This window comes from Salmo salar, chromosome 20 (genome assembly GCF_965601325.2).
Source record: "Salmo salar chromosome 20, fSalSal1, whole genome shotgun sequence".
NCBI lineage: Eukaryota > Metazoa > Chordata > Actinopteri > Salmoniformes > Salmonidae > Salmo > Salmo salar.
In genome coordinates this window covers 36,791,533-36,809,803 of record NC_138310.1, presented here as the reverse complement: position 1 = coordinate 36,809,803, position 18,271 = coordinate 36,791,533, and the positions used below count along the sequence as shown (strand labels likewise).

The 18,271-nt window shown below is 41.4% G+C and overlaps 2 protein-coding genes across 3 annotated transcripts in view; one reads left to right on the top strand and one right to left on the bottom strand.

Annotated features, from left to right (window-relative positions):
• Window positions 1–10,991: 10,991 nt before the first annotated feature.
• Window positions 10,992–18,271, bottom strand: part of LOC106580533 (tenascin) — a 72,950-nt gene continuing 65,670 nt past the window's right edge. For both annotated transcript variants that reach the window (XM_014161717.3, XM_014161716.3), the window contains exons 14-23: window positions 18,078–18,221; window positions 17,442–17,561; window positions 15,655–15,798; window positions 15,082–15,212; window positions 14,664–14,796; window positions 14,114–14,265; window positions 13,909–14,005; window positions 13,558–13,719; window positions 13,108–13,271; window positions 10,992–12,934 (exon numbers count right to left, since the gene is read on the bottom strand). In XM_014161717.3, the coding sequence (XP_014017192.3) occupies window positions 12,824–12,934; window positions 13,108–13,271; window positions 13,558–13,719; window positions 13,909–14,005; window positions 14,114–14,265; window positions 14,664–14,796; window positions 15,082–15,212; window positions 15,655–15,798; window positions 17,442–17,561; window positions 18,078–18,221 (1,358 nt within the window). In that variant the 3' untranslated portion in view covers window positions 10,992–12,823. The remainder of the gene's footprint in view (window positions 12,935–13,107; window positions 13,272–13,557; window positions 13,720–13,908; window positions 14,006–14,113; window positions 14,266–14,663; window positions 14,797–15,081; window positions 15,213–15,654; window positions 15,799–17,441; window positions 17,562–18,077; window positions 18,222–18,271) is intronic.
• Window positions 15,997–17,430, top strand: LOC145862466 (uncharacterized; the record flags this gene model as incomplete). The annotated part of the gene is made up of 1 exon (XM_082966835.1): window positions 15,997–17,430. A coding segment is annotated over one exon (1,209 nt), but the record flags the coding sequence as incomplete, so codon positions are not given.

Sequence of the window (18,271 nt, the reverse complement as noted above, 5' to 3'; positions counted from 1 at the left end):
TCAAACAATCAACTATTTTACACAATTTAAATGATAAACATCTCCTTAATCTAACCACATTGTTCGATTTTCAAAGAGGCTTTACGGCAAAAGCATAAAGTTAGATTATGTTAGGACAGTACATAGCCACAAAAGTACCAACATCCATTTTCAATTCAAGGTCAGGCGTCACCAAAAGCAGAAACCAGCTTGAATTATGCACTAACTTTTGTCAATCTCCATCAGATGACACTCCTAGGACATTATGTTATACAATACATGCATTTTTTGTTCCATCAAGTTCATATTTATATCCAAAAACAGCATTTTACAGTAGCGTGAAATTCAGATTTTTTTCTTCTCTGAAATGCTTCCGGTGAACATAACAAAATTACTATTCGAAAACATTGGTAAATTATAATATTGTCATTCAAAGAATAATATATTATCATCTCGTAATTGCTACCGAATGGCCAGATCTCAAAATAACTTTACTGGGAAATCACATTTTGCAATAAACGGGGTGCTATGCTAAGAACAACAGGCTATGCTATACAGTTAGCATCATCTAAAATCGATAATAACATTGTAAATATCCCCTTACCTTTGATTATCTCCATCAGAAGACAGGCATCCCAGGTCCGGAAGGCATCCCAGGTCCGGAACAAATGTGGTTTCTTTTGACAAAGTTCATAATTTATGTCCAAATAACACCAAGTACTTAGCGTTCATTATGCTCCCACAAAACGTGGTGGGGGACTGTAAAATCACGCCGAAAAGCTAAAAAAACCTAGTAAATAATCTATTTATGTTCGTTCAAACATGTCAAATGTTGTTTAGCATTAATCTTTTGGTCCATTTTTAACGTTAAACATCAGTAATATTTTCACACAACCTATCCTATGTCGAGATAAACAATGAAGACAAAACTCACGTTTCTCAGATTTATGCGCAGGCGCAAAAAAATGAAGTGATGACATGTCAACTTCCTTGGATTCTAATTTGCTCTCTGTTTATCATAGACGCTTCAAACAACTATATAAAGATCGTTGACATCTAGTGGAAGCCGTAGGTGTTGCGAAATGAATCCTTTCTCACTATGGTATCTATAAAACAATGACACTAAATAGTACAGTCACAAAATTCACATTTTTTTAAATCTATTTTTCACAGGTTTTTGCCTGCAATATGAGTTTTGTTATACTTACAGACACCATTCAAACTGTTTTAGAAAATTCAGAGTGTTTTCTATCCGAATGTGTTAATAATATGCATATCCTAGCTTCTGAGTTGGTGTAGGAGGCAGTTAAAAATGGGCACATATTTTTTTCAAAATGTCTCAATACTGCCCCCGAGCCCCAACAGGTTAATTAAGACAACACAAGGGTTAACTACCCCAAAGGGCCACTAGATGACTGGTAGACTACATAAAATCCTTGAAAGATACAAAAATTCTGGTAGTTTACTGGTGAAATTCGAAAGTTTCCAGTAATATACCCTCCCTTTCCAACCCTATTTGCAAGTCATCGGTCAGATGAGGGAAGAGTGGAGTGTCAGTGTCAAATCTAAAATAGTTTTGGGTGTTTAACTACAACACCCCATACATTCTTGAAAATGCACCATAAATCAGTTAATAACATATAGCATCCCAAACATCACCTTTATAGTGAACTATAATGAGCTCAGGTCAAAAGTAGTGCACTATAAATTGGAATATGGAACCATTTGGGACAGAGCCAACAGACTTAGTGCTCAGACACACCAACAGTGTTTGCTGGCCGAGAGTACTTAACCTCTTAGCTCACACAGATGTCACTGTGTGCTGTATGTTATAGTGATGCATGCATGGGGATAACTTCAGGTTTCTGTAAAGGCTTGCACACATCGCACCAAATGTGGATCAGCGAGCTGTGTTTTATGGACCTCCCGCTGTAGACGTTTGACTGGCAACATTTTTCATGGGATTCCACATGGTAAATCGATGTGCACTCGGTTCGCAAATTACGTTCAGAGGTGTTAAGGCTATGAAGTCAACCGGACAGAACGCCTGCATCGCAAGTAGCATTCTATTCCTTTTACAGTACGCAACTTTTGACCAGTGACCACATGACTCTGCTAGAAAGTAGTGCACTATATAATGAATAGGGTACCGTTTGGATGCAACCACCAACATATACATGTTGTAAGTCACTCTATTTTCACAGTAGTTTTGGAATCCTGATTCTGAGGAGGACAGGCAGAAGGACTCAACCCCTCTGATTACCATCATCATAAACAACAACAAACCCAGAGAAAGAAGTGGGATTCAAAGGTCCCTTCATGCCAGCCTCTCCCTCCTCTCCTGAGTCCCCTCTCCTGAGTCCCCTCTCCTGAGTCCCCTCTCCTGAGTCCCCTCTCCTGAGTCCCCTCTCCTGAGTCCCCTCTCCTGACTTCCCTCTCCTGACTTCCCTCTCCTGACTTCCCTCTCCTCGACTTCCCTCTCCTGACTCCCCTCTCCTGACTTCCCTCTCCTGACTTCCCTCTCCTGACTTCCCTCTCCTGACTTCCCTCTCCTGACTTCCCTCTCCTGACTCCCCTCTCCTGAATATGGCCTTATTTCTATTGCAGCATATTGGATGGCTGTCATTCACATTCCATTCACCCAGCTCAATGTAACAAAGACAGTTTTAGGCTATGTATATGATAATAAAATGTTCCCTGTACCGATCATGAGGTTGCTACAACCTAGCTTACTAATGAAAGTTTACAACGTACGTGCACAGGTCGAGAGAATTTAGAGTAATCAAGGTAACAGACAGTAACCGCTTTGCACACTCTTGCCTGCATCTAGCTGATCTAGGGTGTAATCATTAGTCCAACAGTTGCAAACAAGAGTTTCTATTGGACAAATTCAGGTATGTTTATTACCGTTTTGTTCGGTTTGCTTCCGTTTAAGATTTTTTTTCAACAGAATCAGCTCAATAAATAAACCCCTGATCACACGCAAACACAGTCCACTTTCATAGCAGCCACATACAAACAGCTAGTTGTATATACAACTCCTTCTCGCATCTACAGTATATATACAAAAGTATGTGGACACAGCCGTTGTTGACAGGTGTATAAAATAGAGCTCACTACCATGCAATCTCCATAGACAAACATTGGCAGTAGAATGGCCTTAATGAGGAGCTCAGTGTCTTTCAACGTGACACCGTCATAGGATGCCACCTTTCCAACAAGTCAGTTCGTCAAATTTCTGCCCTGCTAGAGCTGCCTCGGTCAACTGTAAGTGCTGTTATTGTCACGTCTGCTCCCGCTCATCCCTCCCCTGGCGCTTGAGGGTGCCAGGATGCCCTGCATCACGCACTCATGCCATCAATTACGCACACCTGCCTTCCCTCGTCACACGCTTCAGCGATATTGGACTCACCTGGACTCACTTATCATCTGTTTATTACCTCCCCTATATTTGTCAGTTTCCCTGCTCGCCCGATGCATTGATTGTTTTTTTGTACTTTGTTTTTTTGTATGCTGACACTGTTCCTGTCTCGTTCCATGTCCGTTCCTCATTAAATGTTTGACTCCCCGTACCTGCTTCGTCTCTCCAGCGTCAACTCATGTGACAGTTATTGTGAAGTGGAAAGGGTTAGGTGCCACAATGACAAAGTTGTAGGCCACCCAAACTCACAGAATGGGACTGCCGAGTGCTGAAGCGCGTAGTGTGTAAAAAACACTCACTATCGAGTTCCAAACTGCCTCTGGAAGCAACAGAGTTTCATGAAATGGGTTTCCATGGCTGAGCATCCGCACAAAAGCCTAAGATCACCATACGTAATGTCAAGCGTCGGCTGGAGTGGTGTAAAGCTCGCCGCCATTGGACTCTGAAGCAGTACTAAATGCGTTCTCTGGAGTGATGAATCACGCTTCACCATCTTGAAGTCCGATGGACGAATCTGGGTTTGGCTTATGCCAGGAGAACACCACCTTCCGGAATGCATAGTGCCAACTGTAAAGTTTGGTGGAGGAGGAATAATGGTCTGAGGCTGTTTTTCATGGTTCGAGGTCCATACAGAAATGGTTTGTTGAGATCGGTGTGTAAGAACTTGACTGGCTTGCACTGAGCTCTGACCTCAACCCCATCAAACACCTTTGGAATAAATTGGAACGCAGACTGCGAGCCAGGCCTATTGGCCAACATCAGTGACCGACCTCACTAATGCTCTTGTGGCTGAATGGAAGCAAGTCCCTGCAGCAATGTTACAACATCTTGTGGGAAGCCTTCCCAGAAGAGTGGAGGCTGTCATAGCAGCAAAGGTGGGATCAACTCTATAAGAATCCACATGATTTTGGAATGAGATTTTTGATGAGCAGGTGTCCAGCAACTTTTGGCCATGTAGTGTATCTACGTGCTCTCCTCCTCTCACCTTTTCCCTTGACATGTGGACTTCAGTGCACAACACATCAGCTGTCTGTGACCAGGCGAAAAAACCTTTCCGACCCAAACCTTTATATCATGACCGCTAACTGCTACACACAGCCTACATTATAGTGACATCATAGTCAACATAGCTACTAGAACTAACGTGTTAGTAAACCCACTACAATCATGCAGTACAGTGTACACGTACAGTCAGCAGCAAGCAGTTTTGCAGTTAGACCGGTGGGGCCCGGTGGTAATAAATTAATAAAACCAAAAGCTTACCTTGACTTGGAAAAGTTCCAGTGTTGGATAGCCATAGTCAGCTAGCTAACATAGCATCCCTTCCATTTTGAGCCAGGTGTTTGAGTAGGCTAAACTAGGGAGCTGCATTTGATGCTAGCTAAGTAAGTGAACGTGAAAAAAAGAGACTACGAAATATAGCCAGCTCTCTCTTTCTCTCTCACTTTCTCTCTTGCTTCTCCTTAATTTTGTAAGAAATTAATTTGTTAAAAAACTGTCTCTCTCTGTTTGAGTCAACTACTCACCACATTTTATGCACTGCAGTGCTAGTTAGCTGTAGCTTATGCTTTCAGTACTAGATTTATTTTCTGATCCTTTGATTGGGTGGACAACATGTCAGTTCATGCTGCAAGAGCTCTGATAGGTTGGAGGACATCCTCCGGAAGTTGTCATATTTACTGTTTAAGTCCATGGAAGGGGGAGAGAACTATCAGCCTCCTGGGTGTTGTATTGAAGTCAATGCACCCAGAGGAGGACAGAAGCTAGTTGCCTTCTGGCTACACCATAGTGCTACCCTACAGAGTGCTACTGAGGCTACTGTAGACCTTCATTGCAAAACAGTGTGTTTAATCAATTATTTGGTGGCGTTAATATATTTTTGTATAGTTTTATCTAAAAATGATAACTTTTGTAATGTTTCACTATTTCTATTTTTATGAAATTCGCAGAGGAGGAGGGTCCTCCCCTTCCTCCTCTGAGGAGCCTCCACTGTCCTGCACATTCTCTATGGCTTCTGTTATCATCCACTTAACAACCATAAGCAACCACTTTAATAGAAAACTACAATTCCCAGCACGTCTTCAAGGCCCATACTCAGAATGCGTCTCAGGGTAGTAGTGCTCTAATCAAGGATACATTTAGCCTTTTCGATTATAACGACTGGACAAGGCGACCTGACCCTAGATCAGCACTCCTACTCTAGTATGGCCCTGGTATTCCTTAAAGTAAAGGTTATTTTTGATGCTCAAGTCTCTATCATGCCAGTACATCACTCTCATCAAATGTATTCACCTGGAGCCTGTTCAGAGAAATGAGTCTCTGATCTTCAAACCACAGAGGCTAGCTAGCTAGCTAGCTATCTAGCTAGATAGATAGATAGATAGATAGATAGATAGATAGATAGATAGATAGATAGATAGATAGATAGATAGATAGATAGATAGATAGATAGATAGATAGATAGATAGATAGATAGATAGATAGATAGATAGATAGATAGATAGATAGATAGATAGATAGATAGATAGATAGATAGATAGATAGATAGATAGATAGATAGATAGATAGATAGATAGTAGGAGACTTCTCTGACTCAACACCTCTGAACACGGTTAGGATAGGAGCGCACAATACTGAGGAGTTTCTATATTAGGACAAGACAGTTATACACACTTAGTCACACTGTATCAGAGACTCAGTCTGTGCCCCAAATGGCACCCTATTCCCTAGAGTGCAGTACTTTTGACTATGGTTCTGGTTGAAAGTACTTTTTACATGTTTTTTTATTTTTATTTCACCTGTGTATGCTCATATCCAGAGCTACTTACAGGAGCATTTAGAGTTAAGTGCCTTGCTCAAGGGCACAGATAGATTGTTCACCTTGTCGGCTCAGGGATTCGAATGAGTGAACTTTTGGTTACTGGCCCAACACTCTTAACAGGCAACCTGCCAAACTGTAAATGGGAATAGCAGAATAGGGTGCCATTTGGGACACATCTGAATGGTGCAGGTTTGGAAACAGAAACACACACACACACATCTATATGACACAGAATGTTATTACATCTACAAAAGCTGCTGATCATCAACAACATCCAACTCATTGCACAGTGCTCCATGCACACACGCTATAATCACAATCACGGGCAAGCAGCAAAAAATATTAGAAAAATGAAACATATAAAACAATTCAGTGTAATGGATGGAGTCACTCGGAATCAAAGGCATATGACTAAGAATAAAAATAGAGCTTAGGATAAAAATTCAATGCACTACTTCTGTGAAATATTTCTATATGACACATAGTTGTCATGGGAACATCAAAAACGTAATGATATGATAGAGATGTCATATAATGCTTTTGGGGTATATTTTCATTGCATGTTCAATGCAATATTAAGAGGGGTAAGAAACAGTTGTTACAGTACTTACTCCATTGATTTAATAAGCTATTCATATGCATCTTGAGGATGGGTGGAAATGCACTGGCCGCCAGTCAGTGCAATACCCAAGCCAGCTTGGCAGTAGTTATAGTCTTTATCCAGAAGCTAGGGAGAACCACATGCATGCAACAATGAGCAAACACACACACACACACACACACATACACACACACAGAGCCAGGACTGTTACTATACTGTGACATACATTAGGCTTTGCTTTCATGCAGGCATCGTTAGAGGCAGGCATAAACAAATATTCAGTAGGCCAGCTGTTGCGTCCACATTTTCCATGCACCCAATAGAAACATTGACCCTGTCTGTAATTTCTGTAAATATCTATTAAAATATTACAAATGAAAACAGGATTACATAAGAAAAGTAGGGTAGGCTATGACAAATACTAACAAATTAGTCTTGATTTTGGAATAAGAGCCAGCCATTACCCCTGTCAGATATACTATTCAATACATTGTTGGTATGTAGCCTAATCTTCACTTCTTCAATCAATGATCTCTTGTTATTAGAAAAATATTAAGAGAAACTTTAGGCTATAACTCCATCCTTGAACAAACCTCCAACCTTGAACACATATTTAACACATACTTGATCGGTATAAATGGTACTTACATCGTTATAACAACAGTCCAATTCGTTTATAAAGAGAACTGTTCCCCCAGAAATGTATTGATTATATTCTACACAGTGATATATTTTAACTGCGTTAGCTACGTAGGATACACTGGGATCCGAATTCGGTGCGCTATGCACTGTTTCCGAATGCTGTGCGGCTCTTCAGTCTCCAACCAACGCACTCGCCACTCAGGGTGTGAAAGCGGTTGCACGGCGGAGCGGGGGTGAAACAGTCTTGATGAAATTCATGTTTGATGGGTTGCCTTTGGAACCAACTGTAATTACGTCGGTTGATATCGCTCAACTCAGTCTCCACCCACTCTGTAAGCTTGAAGCTACATTATAGCCACCGATCAGCTGTGCTGTTGGCTACTTTGTAATCATGCAATAGAAAATAAATGGAGTAATTTTTTCCCATGTATTTATTCAGCAGGTACAATAAGGAGAATAAGGCACAAGATGTAAATTGCACAGTATCAGTCAAAAGTTTGGACACACTTACTCATTCCAGGGTTTTTCTTTATTTTTACTTATTTCTACATTGTAGAATAATGGTGAAGACATCACAACTATGTAATAACACATATTGAATCATGTAGTAACCAAAAAAGTGTTAAACAAATCAAAATAAGTAGCCACCCTTTGCCCTTATGACAGTTTTGCACACTCTTGGCATTCTCTCAACCAGCTTCATGAGGTAGTCACCTGGAATGAATTTCAATTAACAGGTATGCCTTGTTAAAAGTTCATTTGTGGAATTTCTTCCCTTCTTAATGCATTTGAGCCAATAAGTTGTGAAAAAGGAGGGGTGGCATACAGAAGATAGCCCAATTTGGTAAAATACCAAGTCCATATTATGGCAAGAACAGCTCAAATAAGCAAAGAGAAATGACAGTCCATCATTACTTCAAGACATAAAGGTCAGTCAATCTGGAAAATTTCAAGAACTTTGAAAGTTTATTCAAGTGCAGTCGCAAAAACCATAAAGTGATATGATGAAACTGGCTCTGATGAGGACTGTCACAGGAAAGGAAGAGCCAGAGTTACCTCTGCTGCAGAGGATAAGTTCATTAGAGTTAACTGCGCCTCAGATTGCAGCCCAAATAAATGCTTCACAGAGTTCAAGTAACAGACACATCTCAACATCAACTGTTCAGAGGAGACTGTGTGAATCAGGCCTTCATGGTCGAATTGCTGCAATGAAACCACTACTAAAGGACACCAATAATAAGAAGCGACTTGCTTGGGCCAAGAAACACGAGCAATGGACATTAGACCAGTGAAATCTGTCCTTTGGTCTGATGAGTCCTTTGAGATTTTTGTTTCCAACTGCCGTGTCTTTGTGAGACACAGAGTAGGTGAACGGATGATCGCCGCATCTGTGGTTCCCACCATGAAGCATGGAGGAGGAGGTGTGATGGAGTTGGGTGTGCAAAGCTGGCATCAAGGCAAAGAGTGGGGACTTTGAAGAATCTCAAATATAAAATATATTTAGATTTTTTTTAACACTTTCTTGGTTACTACATGATTCCATATGTGTTATTTCATAGTTTTGATGTCTTTACTGTTATTCTACAATGTAGAAAATAGTAAAAATAAAGAAAATCCCTGGAATGAGTAGGTGTGTCAAAACTTTTGACTGGTTCTGTATATAATAATATGCCATTTAGCAGATGCTTTTATCCAAAGAAATGTACAGTCATGAATGCATACATTTTACGTATGGGTAGTCCTAGGAATTTAACCCATTATTCTGGTGTTGCAAACACCATTCTCTACCAACTGAGCTATATGGGACCATATATTTAATTTTACACACATGCGTTATATGAACCAGCTATATTTCTAGGAACATTGTCATGTCAAACAGAGATTGCATGAAGACATTGGATGATAGGGAGGAACACGGTTGTTTTACAGTCTTGAGTGCACCAGCCTAAGCATAAATAAAAATTATTATGACAGGGGGAAAGGAAGAGTAACATATCAAAGAACGGCTGAAACTTGTTATTTCTCTCTGTCTTATTGTTCTATAGTGTGACTGGTCTTACAGTTTTACTGTTAGTCAGCCATCTGCTGCAAGCTGGCTGAGAGAGCCAGGCTGCAGACTCTAGTGTTCATGAATCATCAGCCTATTTCTGATCCCACACACTGACACATCTCTCTACTTCTACAGAGAGATTATATCATTCTATCATCATTTCACCATCCAACCTCCCTGTAATTACACAGCATCTTCATTGTTCTTCCTGTTACTTCATTGTTTTCTCAAAGCAATTATGTTACTTAACAGTCACCACCAACAACAAACATTTAATAATGATGACATGGATAACAAATCAAATTGAATCAGATTTTATTGGTCACATACACATATTTAGCAGATGTTATTGCGAGTGTAGCGAAAATGCTCGTAAACATCAAACAAGTACATTTCTCAGTTAAATTAAATTGCATTAAAGATAGAGCCAGATGAATTTGGAGTATGGCATACTTGTAGAATAACACTATTCAGTGCAGATGAGGAAAATATATTATCCCGATTGTAGAATGCATTTTCTGAAGTAGTAATTGGACAGATTCATTTTGTTTTATGATATGTTTGCACTCTAATTAATATGATAAAAGAATATGACTTTTAATGATATTCTTTCCATAATACACCACTCAATTGCACAGTGATGCAAGCATTTCGCTACACCAGCAATAACACCTGCTAAATATGTGTATGTGACCAATACAATTTAATTGATTTTTGATGCTGATCTGTTCACTTCCACCTCATTATAGGAAAGTGGGTAAACTATGCCACCAGCTGTTCATAAAGTGGAACTACAGGTCTTTGCTGATGTTCGGCATGATTCTATCTCATTTTACATCAACAACATTTTAAACCTAGTAAGGTCGATAATAAACCTTTCACCTCATTTTACCAACAAACACCAGTCAAGTTCAGGATATTGCGTATGACTTTAAAAAACATTGCATTGATGCACATTCTTTACAACAATGTCCTAGTTGTAGTTATTACTTTTAGCGCATAAGGAAGACTGGATGAGACATCAGCAGGTGAGATGGCCTTTCTGGAAGCCACCTCAAATACCCAGCAACTCATGTGGTTTAAATCCAGTGACAATGACTATTGTGGCATACGGAAAAGTGAGCTGTTCTATTATGTTATTATCCTATAATGTTATTTGACTGAGTTTCTTGTCTGCAAGACTTACAGCAACACAAATAGAGTAGGCTTACAAGTAAAACCATAAACCTACATGTGTGCACAATGAAAACATAAAATCTCATTCGGTACTGTGATGTGTACATCTTCTCTGTGCAATAAATAGCTCCTGTCTAAGATCGGCTATATAGAGACTGTCTGTATGGTTCCTTCACATTTATGCGCCGGAGAGCTATGGACAAGCCAACTCCCAATATTAAACCAATATGCAGTGTAAAAACAAATTCACAGTGACTTATTGCATTATGAAAAATTTTTCTTTAGAAAGATATTAGACTCGTCATTTTTAAACAAACTTTTTTTATTGTAATACGGGCTACAGAGAAACACCCGTTGTTCACCCAGTTATAAACAATCAAAAATCAAAAAACAAAAAAAATCTAAAAGAACTTTAATTTACACAGGTATTTCATGGGGAGGGGGGTATCAGTGGTTTCGTCTCCTGGCATAGCAGGGGGAGGGGAGGGGGAGAACAGAACAGAACAAGAAGGACTTCTCTCTAGTTAATTTTAGTCTGACCAAATAGATGTTTCTCAGCAAAGTAAACACTAAGACCTTACAATGTCAATTGGAATTGGCCATTAGCCTATTTTAAGCATCCATATCTTCTATATTTCATCACAATATTCCTCTGACTCCTGTTGCATCCATATAAGTATTTCCCATTTAACAAAAATGTAACAATCACCCACCATTTCATTGTTTATTGAACTGTAGGTCCTGCCTTGGATTTTTTAGGAAATAGAAAACAAATCAAACACATTTCTCTGTATCCTTTAGCTAATGCATGATAGCTGGTGGAAAAAGTAGTACTAGCTCAATTGCATGTGTAAGAGACAATTGCACAGTGCCTGTATGGCCCACACAATCAATGGAAAAACCTCATGTCATTCATCCTGTGTGTGGGATGAAGCAGATTAGCTTTATTCAGAATGCCATTTATTCTGCCCATATCGTTTCAGATGACAGTTTGCAGGTTGACGTGAAGAAGGGATTTTGAGAGAGAGGGAATGATAAAGTGAAAAAGAATGAGTCACACATAGACTAATGAATGAGACAGCCTTTCTCTGTGAGCTCTCTCCACTTTACAAAGACATTTTACATTTGAATGAGTTGTGCGGTTTCTGTGGAGAATCCTTTCTGATCGGTAACCACTTCCATCCAGATGATTGAACTGAAGGTACGTGCTCTTGGTGGGTGGTGTGTTATTTCTATAATCCAGTTTAAAGGTATACCATGCCCTCTCTGCAAACACTAGGGTTGGAGTCAATTCCAATTGAAGGCAGTCAATTCAGGAAGTAAACTGAAATTCCAATTCAACAATTTAAAAAGAGGATTATTTTCAACAACTACTCAATAAACATTTATTTTTTTCCCAAAAATGTCAATATATTTAAAAAGTTGTTATATTTTTTTATTTTACATTCAAATCACTTCCTACATTGACTGCCTTCAATTCGAACTGACCCCAACCCTGGCAAACACTCGAATGGCCTACTGTGGTTGGAGGAGATGGATACACTGTAGAGGCAGAAAACATCAGTATTCTTCATGTTAATACCTCAGACCAGACTCAAATGCACCCCTCCACTGAGTCATGTTACTGTAACATGATAGTGACAAGAAAGAAACAAATGCTTTATACTTGGGATTTGTAGATTATACTCTCTTTGGTGCAAGTATAATCTGTGGGTTTAGTTTGTGATGTGTAAATCCATATTTTTCCACATCAATTTCGCATTGACAGTATTTATACTGCACAGCACCATTTTGTATCAGGGGTTGGATAGTGGGATTTGTAGTACATTTTTACTGTATCTGTGCTTATTTCTGTGATTGAGCAAGAGGAGGGGTGTAGTTCGAGGTGGCTGGGCTCTTAGCAGTGGCTTTGGTAGCTGCAGGGAATTGTGGGATGTGTCCCAAATGGCACCCTATTCCCTATTTAGTGCACTACTTTGACCAGAGCTCTACTGGCCCTGGTCAAAAGCAGGGAACTTTATAGGGAATTGAATGCCATTTGGGATGCAGCCCTGGAATCAGCAGTGGCAGAGGATGGTGGACAGGTTCAGGGGTCACGAGGAGATGGGTCGTAGCGCGGATCGGTCGGTTGGTTTACGATCGTTTTCTCCTTCCCTCAGAGTTCCTGAAGTTGGATGGCCTGATCTTCATCTCAGCAAACTCAATGGAGTGCTCATGGCCTTTCCAATGGAACCAGTTCACTCCCTGAAGAACACACAGTAATATTAGTAGCGAGGGGTTTATATTATTAACACAAATGCCTTGAATTTCCTCCCTTATCTTTACAAAGTCAACAAGTTTGAATACTGTACTACAGCAGTATTTTTGAATACAGAAATTCCTGCTAGTATTGAATCTTCAAGTATATGTGCTCTCACCTTGCTGTGACTGTCATCGCCATATCGTCCCATAAGGTTGACACGATGGCAGTTCTTATACCAGAAGGCACCCTTGTAGGACAGGGCACAGTTGGTGACTGCGATGTCATTGTCATGGTCGTAGGTTGAGAACGGGCGACCATGGTGGTAGGTCATAGAATCACCTACAGGGGGCAGCAGAGAGAGCTTTAAGCAGGAACCAAACTTAACAGACTTCAGAAAGGAGGCTTAGGTTGAATACATGCTTGCTTCACCCTCACACACCTAATAACAATATATAGTACTTTATTACTTAGATCTATTCTAACTTTTTGTGTGTCCCCAAATGGCACCCTTTTGACCAGTGCCCTATGACCCCTGTAGTGCTCCATATAGGGAATAGGGTGCCATTTCTGACACATATTGGACTTTGTACTAGCTATCTAATGGTTGTAGAGAAGCAAGTCTTACCTGCGGTACCACTGTACCCTCCAACGTGGACCTTGTAGCGACTGCGTGGATCAGAGATAGAGAACTTGTCATACTGGGCGTGGGCTACATCCCCCTTGTCTCTGAGGTCCACACGAAGCTCGTACTGTCCCACTACAGTGATCTTATGGAGGTTCGACAGGCCTGTGGGAAAATATGACAGTTGGGATTTACAATCATTTCTGAGGACTTTTTAGTCATGATATGTAACAAATGATAGTGGAAAAGAGGAAAGTTTATTCAAATACAGTACTCATATTCATATGTCTTAAATGGATTCAAATAAATCAATGAATGTGTTGATCTATAATATTTTCCATATTATGAGCATACCGAGCCAGAATTCGTCGTTCATGTCACCGAAGCCAGCAGTGTAATTCCTCCAGTTGCGGAAGAACTCCAGTTTACCACTCTGGCGTCTGAGAAACACCTGTATGATGGGACAAACAACACCAGATCGCTCATTATATAACCCTGGGATCCATTACAATGAGGTTTGGAGTTGGGTTGTACAGTATACTAGTAGCAAGTGACTTACAATCCATCCACCTCCATCTGTGGCCATGTCACAGTAGACCTGGATGGGCTGACTCTCATCTCCACCCAGGTAGATGGTGTAGACACCAGAGGCTGTGTCTCCATTCAGCAAGGCCTGGGAGCAGTCTCTGGGGTGTTTGTACAGCACGCCAACTACACACACACACACACACACACACACACACACACACACACACACACACACACACACACACACACACACACACACACACACACCGGAAGATGAGTTACTAAGCAGCTCCAGCTGCCCAGCAAACTCTAAGCTGAAGATGAATAAAGAAGGGACAGAGATTGCCACAGTGGGTGGTGAACAGAGCAGAGGGTCGCTATGGTAACATGGTTTTTTTCTAAAAATATATATTTTTGTATTTTATGGTTTATGGGCGGTGCCAAATCGGAAGGTAGAGAAGGGGGCAAATCCAGAGGGAAACAGAGAGTAGAGTCCGAGGCCGGATTCCTAACCCTTATTGCCAGTGGGTATGTTCGGTCTGGAGTCGGCAGACTACCAACATCCCTGTTGTAACACTCACTGGTGGTGAAGACGGTGGTGATGACTCTGCTCCTCTTGGGCCCTGCGATGGCCAGCAGTCTGACGGAGTACTCAGTGGAGGCACTCAGCTGTGCCATGTTGTAGGAAGTGGCTGTGGGGCTCAGAACAACCTCCTGGAGGAACAACACAACCCAGCAGTCAGAATGTCAGAGATACGTCATTATTAATACATTATGGTGCACTACCTGGGGGAAAAGGATGCCATTTGGGACTCATTGGATTTAGAAGTATATCATGCTTTCTAGATCCCAAAGGTGTATTATCAATGCTTTTTCTTATACTCCCCAAAGATGCATCGTCATGTCCTCTTGGACAAAACAATACTCTATCTGACAAAGGAAGGAATGTTCTTCTAATCATTTTAAATCTATGGTTCCACCATGCAGACAACCACTGACCCGGATTGTGCCGTCAGCTGACTCAAAGCTGAGGATGTAGCCGGTGATGTCAGCGCGTGGGGCCTTCCAGGTCAACATGGCGTTCTCTGTCTGGATGTTACTGGCTGCCAGGTCCTGAGGGGCATCCACATCTAGGGGAGAGAACACAGTGGTCTAACACAGTGGTCTAACACAGTGGTCTAACACAGTGGTCTAAAACCCCCGTTCAGACAGAGTACTTCACCTTCTTTAAATATTCTGTTTCCAGGTTCAGGTTGTCTGTTTGAAAGGGTACGGGGTAAAAAAGTTACATTTTAAACATTAAAAAAACAGTTATGTAACCTGTAGGGTTAGTGGACTAGTAAATACTGCAACTGCAGTAGGGAGAAATAGATTGGTGCTTTGTGTGAATGTCTGCCTGTTCGGTTTGAATTTTATCTGTTCTGTTGTTGATCCACAATTGATATCAATCTTTTGAATGAGCATACAGTTTCATAGCAGTGTCACAATAAAATTGTAGGCACTAATCAAATCTGCTGTTTGAATGTGTGTGTGGGAGGGAAGGTCCAGCCTCCCCCTAGGCCATATACCCACCAGTGGTGAACTCAGTGGTGGTGGCGGCGCTCTTAGCAGCCGCTCTCATGGCGTAGACCTTGACAGTGTAGTGGGTGGCAGGGGTCAAGGAGGTCATCTCAAACTCCACAATGTTTCCAGACACTCTCTCCATCACTGGGACAACTGCACACACAGAACACACAGAAACAGTGAGGAGACAGAAACAGAGAACGGGACAGAGACAGAGACAGAGACAGAGACAGAGACAGAGACAGGGACAGGGACAGAGACAGGGACAGATATAGAAATAGAAATAGAAACAGGGACAGAGACAGAGACAGAGACAGAGACAGAGACAGAGACAGAAATAGAAATAGAAACAGGGACAGGGACAGGGACAGAGACAGATATAGAAATAGAAACAGGGACAGGGACAGAGACAGAGACAGATATAGAAATAGAAACAGGGACAGGGACAGAGACAGATATAGAAATAGAAATAGAAACAGGGACAGGGACAGAGACAGAGACAGATATAGAAATAGAAATAGAAACAGGGACAGGGACAGAGACAGATATAGAAATAGAAATAGAAATAGAAACAGGGACAGAGACAGATATAGAAATAGAAACAGGGACAGGGACAGAGACAGATATAGAAATAGAAATAGAAACAGGGACAGGGACAGAGACAGATATAGAAATAGAAATAGAAACAGGGACAGGGACAGGGACAGAGACAGAGACAGAGACAGATACATAAATAAAGACAGAGACAGGGACAGAGACAGAGACAGATATAGAGATAGAAATAGAAACAGGGACAGGGACAGAGACAGATATAGAAATAGAAATAGAAACAGGGACAGAGACAGAGACAGAGACAGATACATAAATAAAGACAGAGACAGGGACAGAGACAGAGACAGATATAGAAATAGAAACAGGGACAGAGACAGGGACAGAGACAGATATAGAAATAGAAATAGAAACAGGGACAGGGTCAGAGACAGAGACAGATATAGAAATAGAAATAGAAACAGGGACAGAGACAGATATAGAAATAGAAATAGAAACAGGGACAGGGACAGGGACAGGGACAGAGACAGATATAGAAATAGAAATAGAAACAGGGACAGGGACAGAGACAGAGACAGAGACAGAGACAGATATAGAAATAGAAACAGGGACAGGGACAGGGACAGATATAGAAATAGAAATAGAAACAGGGACAGGGACAGAGACAGAGACAGATACAGAAATAGAAATAGAAACAGGGACAGGGACAGAGACAGATACAGAGACAGATATAGAAATAGAAATAGAAACAGGGACAGGGACAGAGACAGATATAGAAATAGAAACAGGGACAGGGACAGGGACAGAGACAGATATAGAAATAGAAACAGAAACAGGGACAGGGACAGGGACAGAGACAGATATAGAAATAGAAATAGAAACAGAGACAGAGACAGAGACAAAGAAAGATATAGAAATAAAGACAAAGATAGGGACAGGGACAGAGACAAAAACAGAGACAGCAACAGGGACAGAGACAGTGACAGAGACCAGGACAGGGACAGGGACTGAGACAGAGACCAGGACAGGGACAAATACAGGGACAGATATAGACAGTAACGACCAGATCAACATCTGTCTGTAAGGATATTAAATGAAAACAATGAACGTAAATGCAACACATTTTCTCCTATAAGCCCTGGTAATATAGAGTATAGTACATCCAGATGGTGTGTGTGTGTGTGTGTGTGTGTGTGTGTGTGTGTGTGTGTGTGTGTGTGTGTGTGTGTGTGCGCGAGATACCCTACCAGTGTCTGCGCTGTAGGTGATGACATATCCGTCTACAGTGGCGATGGAAGGCTGCCAGTGGAGCAGAGCATCTGTGTCATTGATGTTGACTACAGTCAGGCCACGGGGCTTGTCCAGAGCTGTCACATAGAACACACACAGAACACACACATACGCACACACGCACACAATGTGGTTACCCTGAGCAGAGCCACATCAAACACCTCCCCAGGGACAGAGCCATTGTCTTCTGTTGTAAGGAAACAGGAGACCTATCCACCCCCAGCCATGCTCCATCTGTACACACTAACAGCTTTCACAATGGGCTTCATGCTCAGCCTTTATAGACCGTTCACCAACTTGGTTCTCACCATCAACGTTTGATGCTTTGTTTAATTGTTTTGAACGTATCAAATCCTTTCCGCAGGGCATACAAAGACAAAGCTATTATTGTTTTGATGTTGTATGTGTATGTGTATGTTGGCTCTTGTTGCCATACTCCAAATGTTATGTCCCAAATGGCACCCTATTCCCTTTGTGGTGCATTACTTTTGACAGGGTCCTATAGGGCTATGGTCAAAAGTAGTGCACTAAATAGGGAATAGGGTGCCATTTGGGATGCAAGCCCTTGTGTTTTGAACAGGTGAGACACTCACCTGTGGTGACACTGCTGGAGCCTGGCTCACTCTCCTTCTGTCCCTTCACAGAGATGACAGTCACCTGGTAGGTCACTCCAGGGGTCAGGTTGGACAGCACCTTCTGAGACTCAGTGCCACCCACTGTCACAGTCTGAGGAGCACCTGCACACACACATGTGAAGAAAGGGACAAGGTCAGTCAGACCCTCAAAT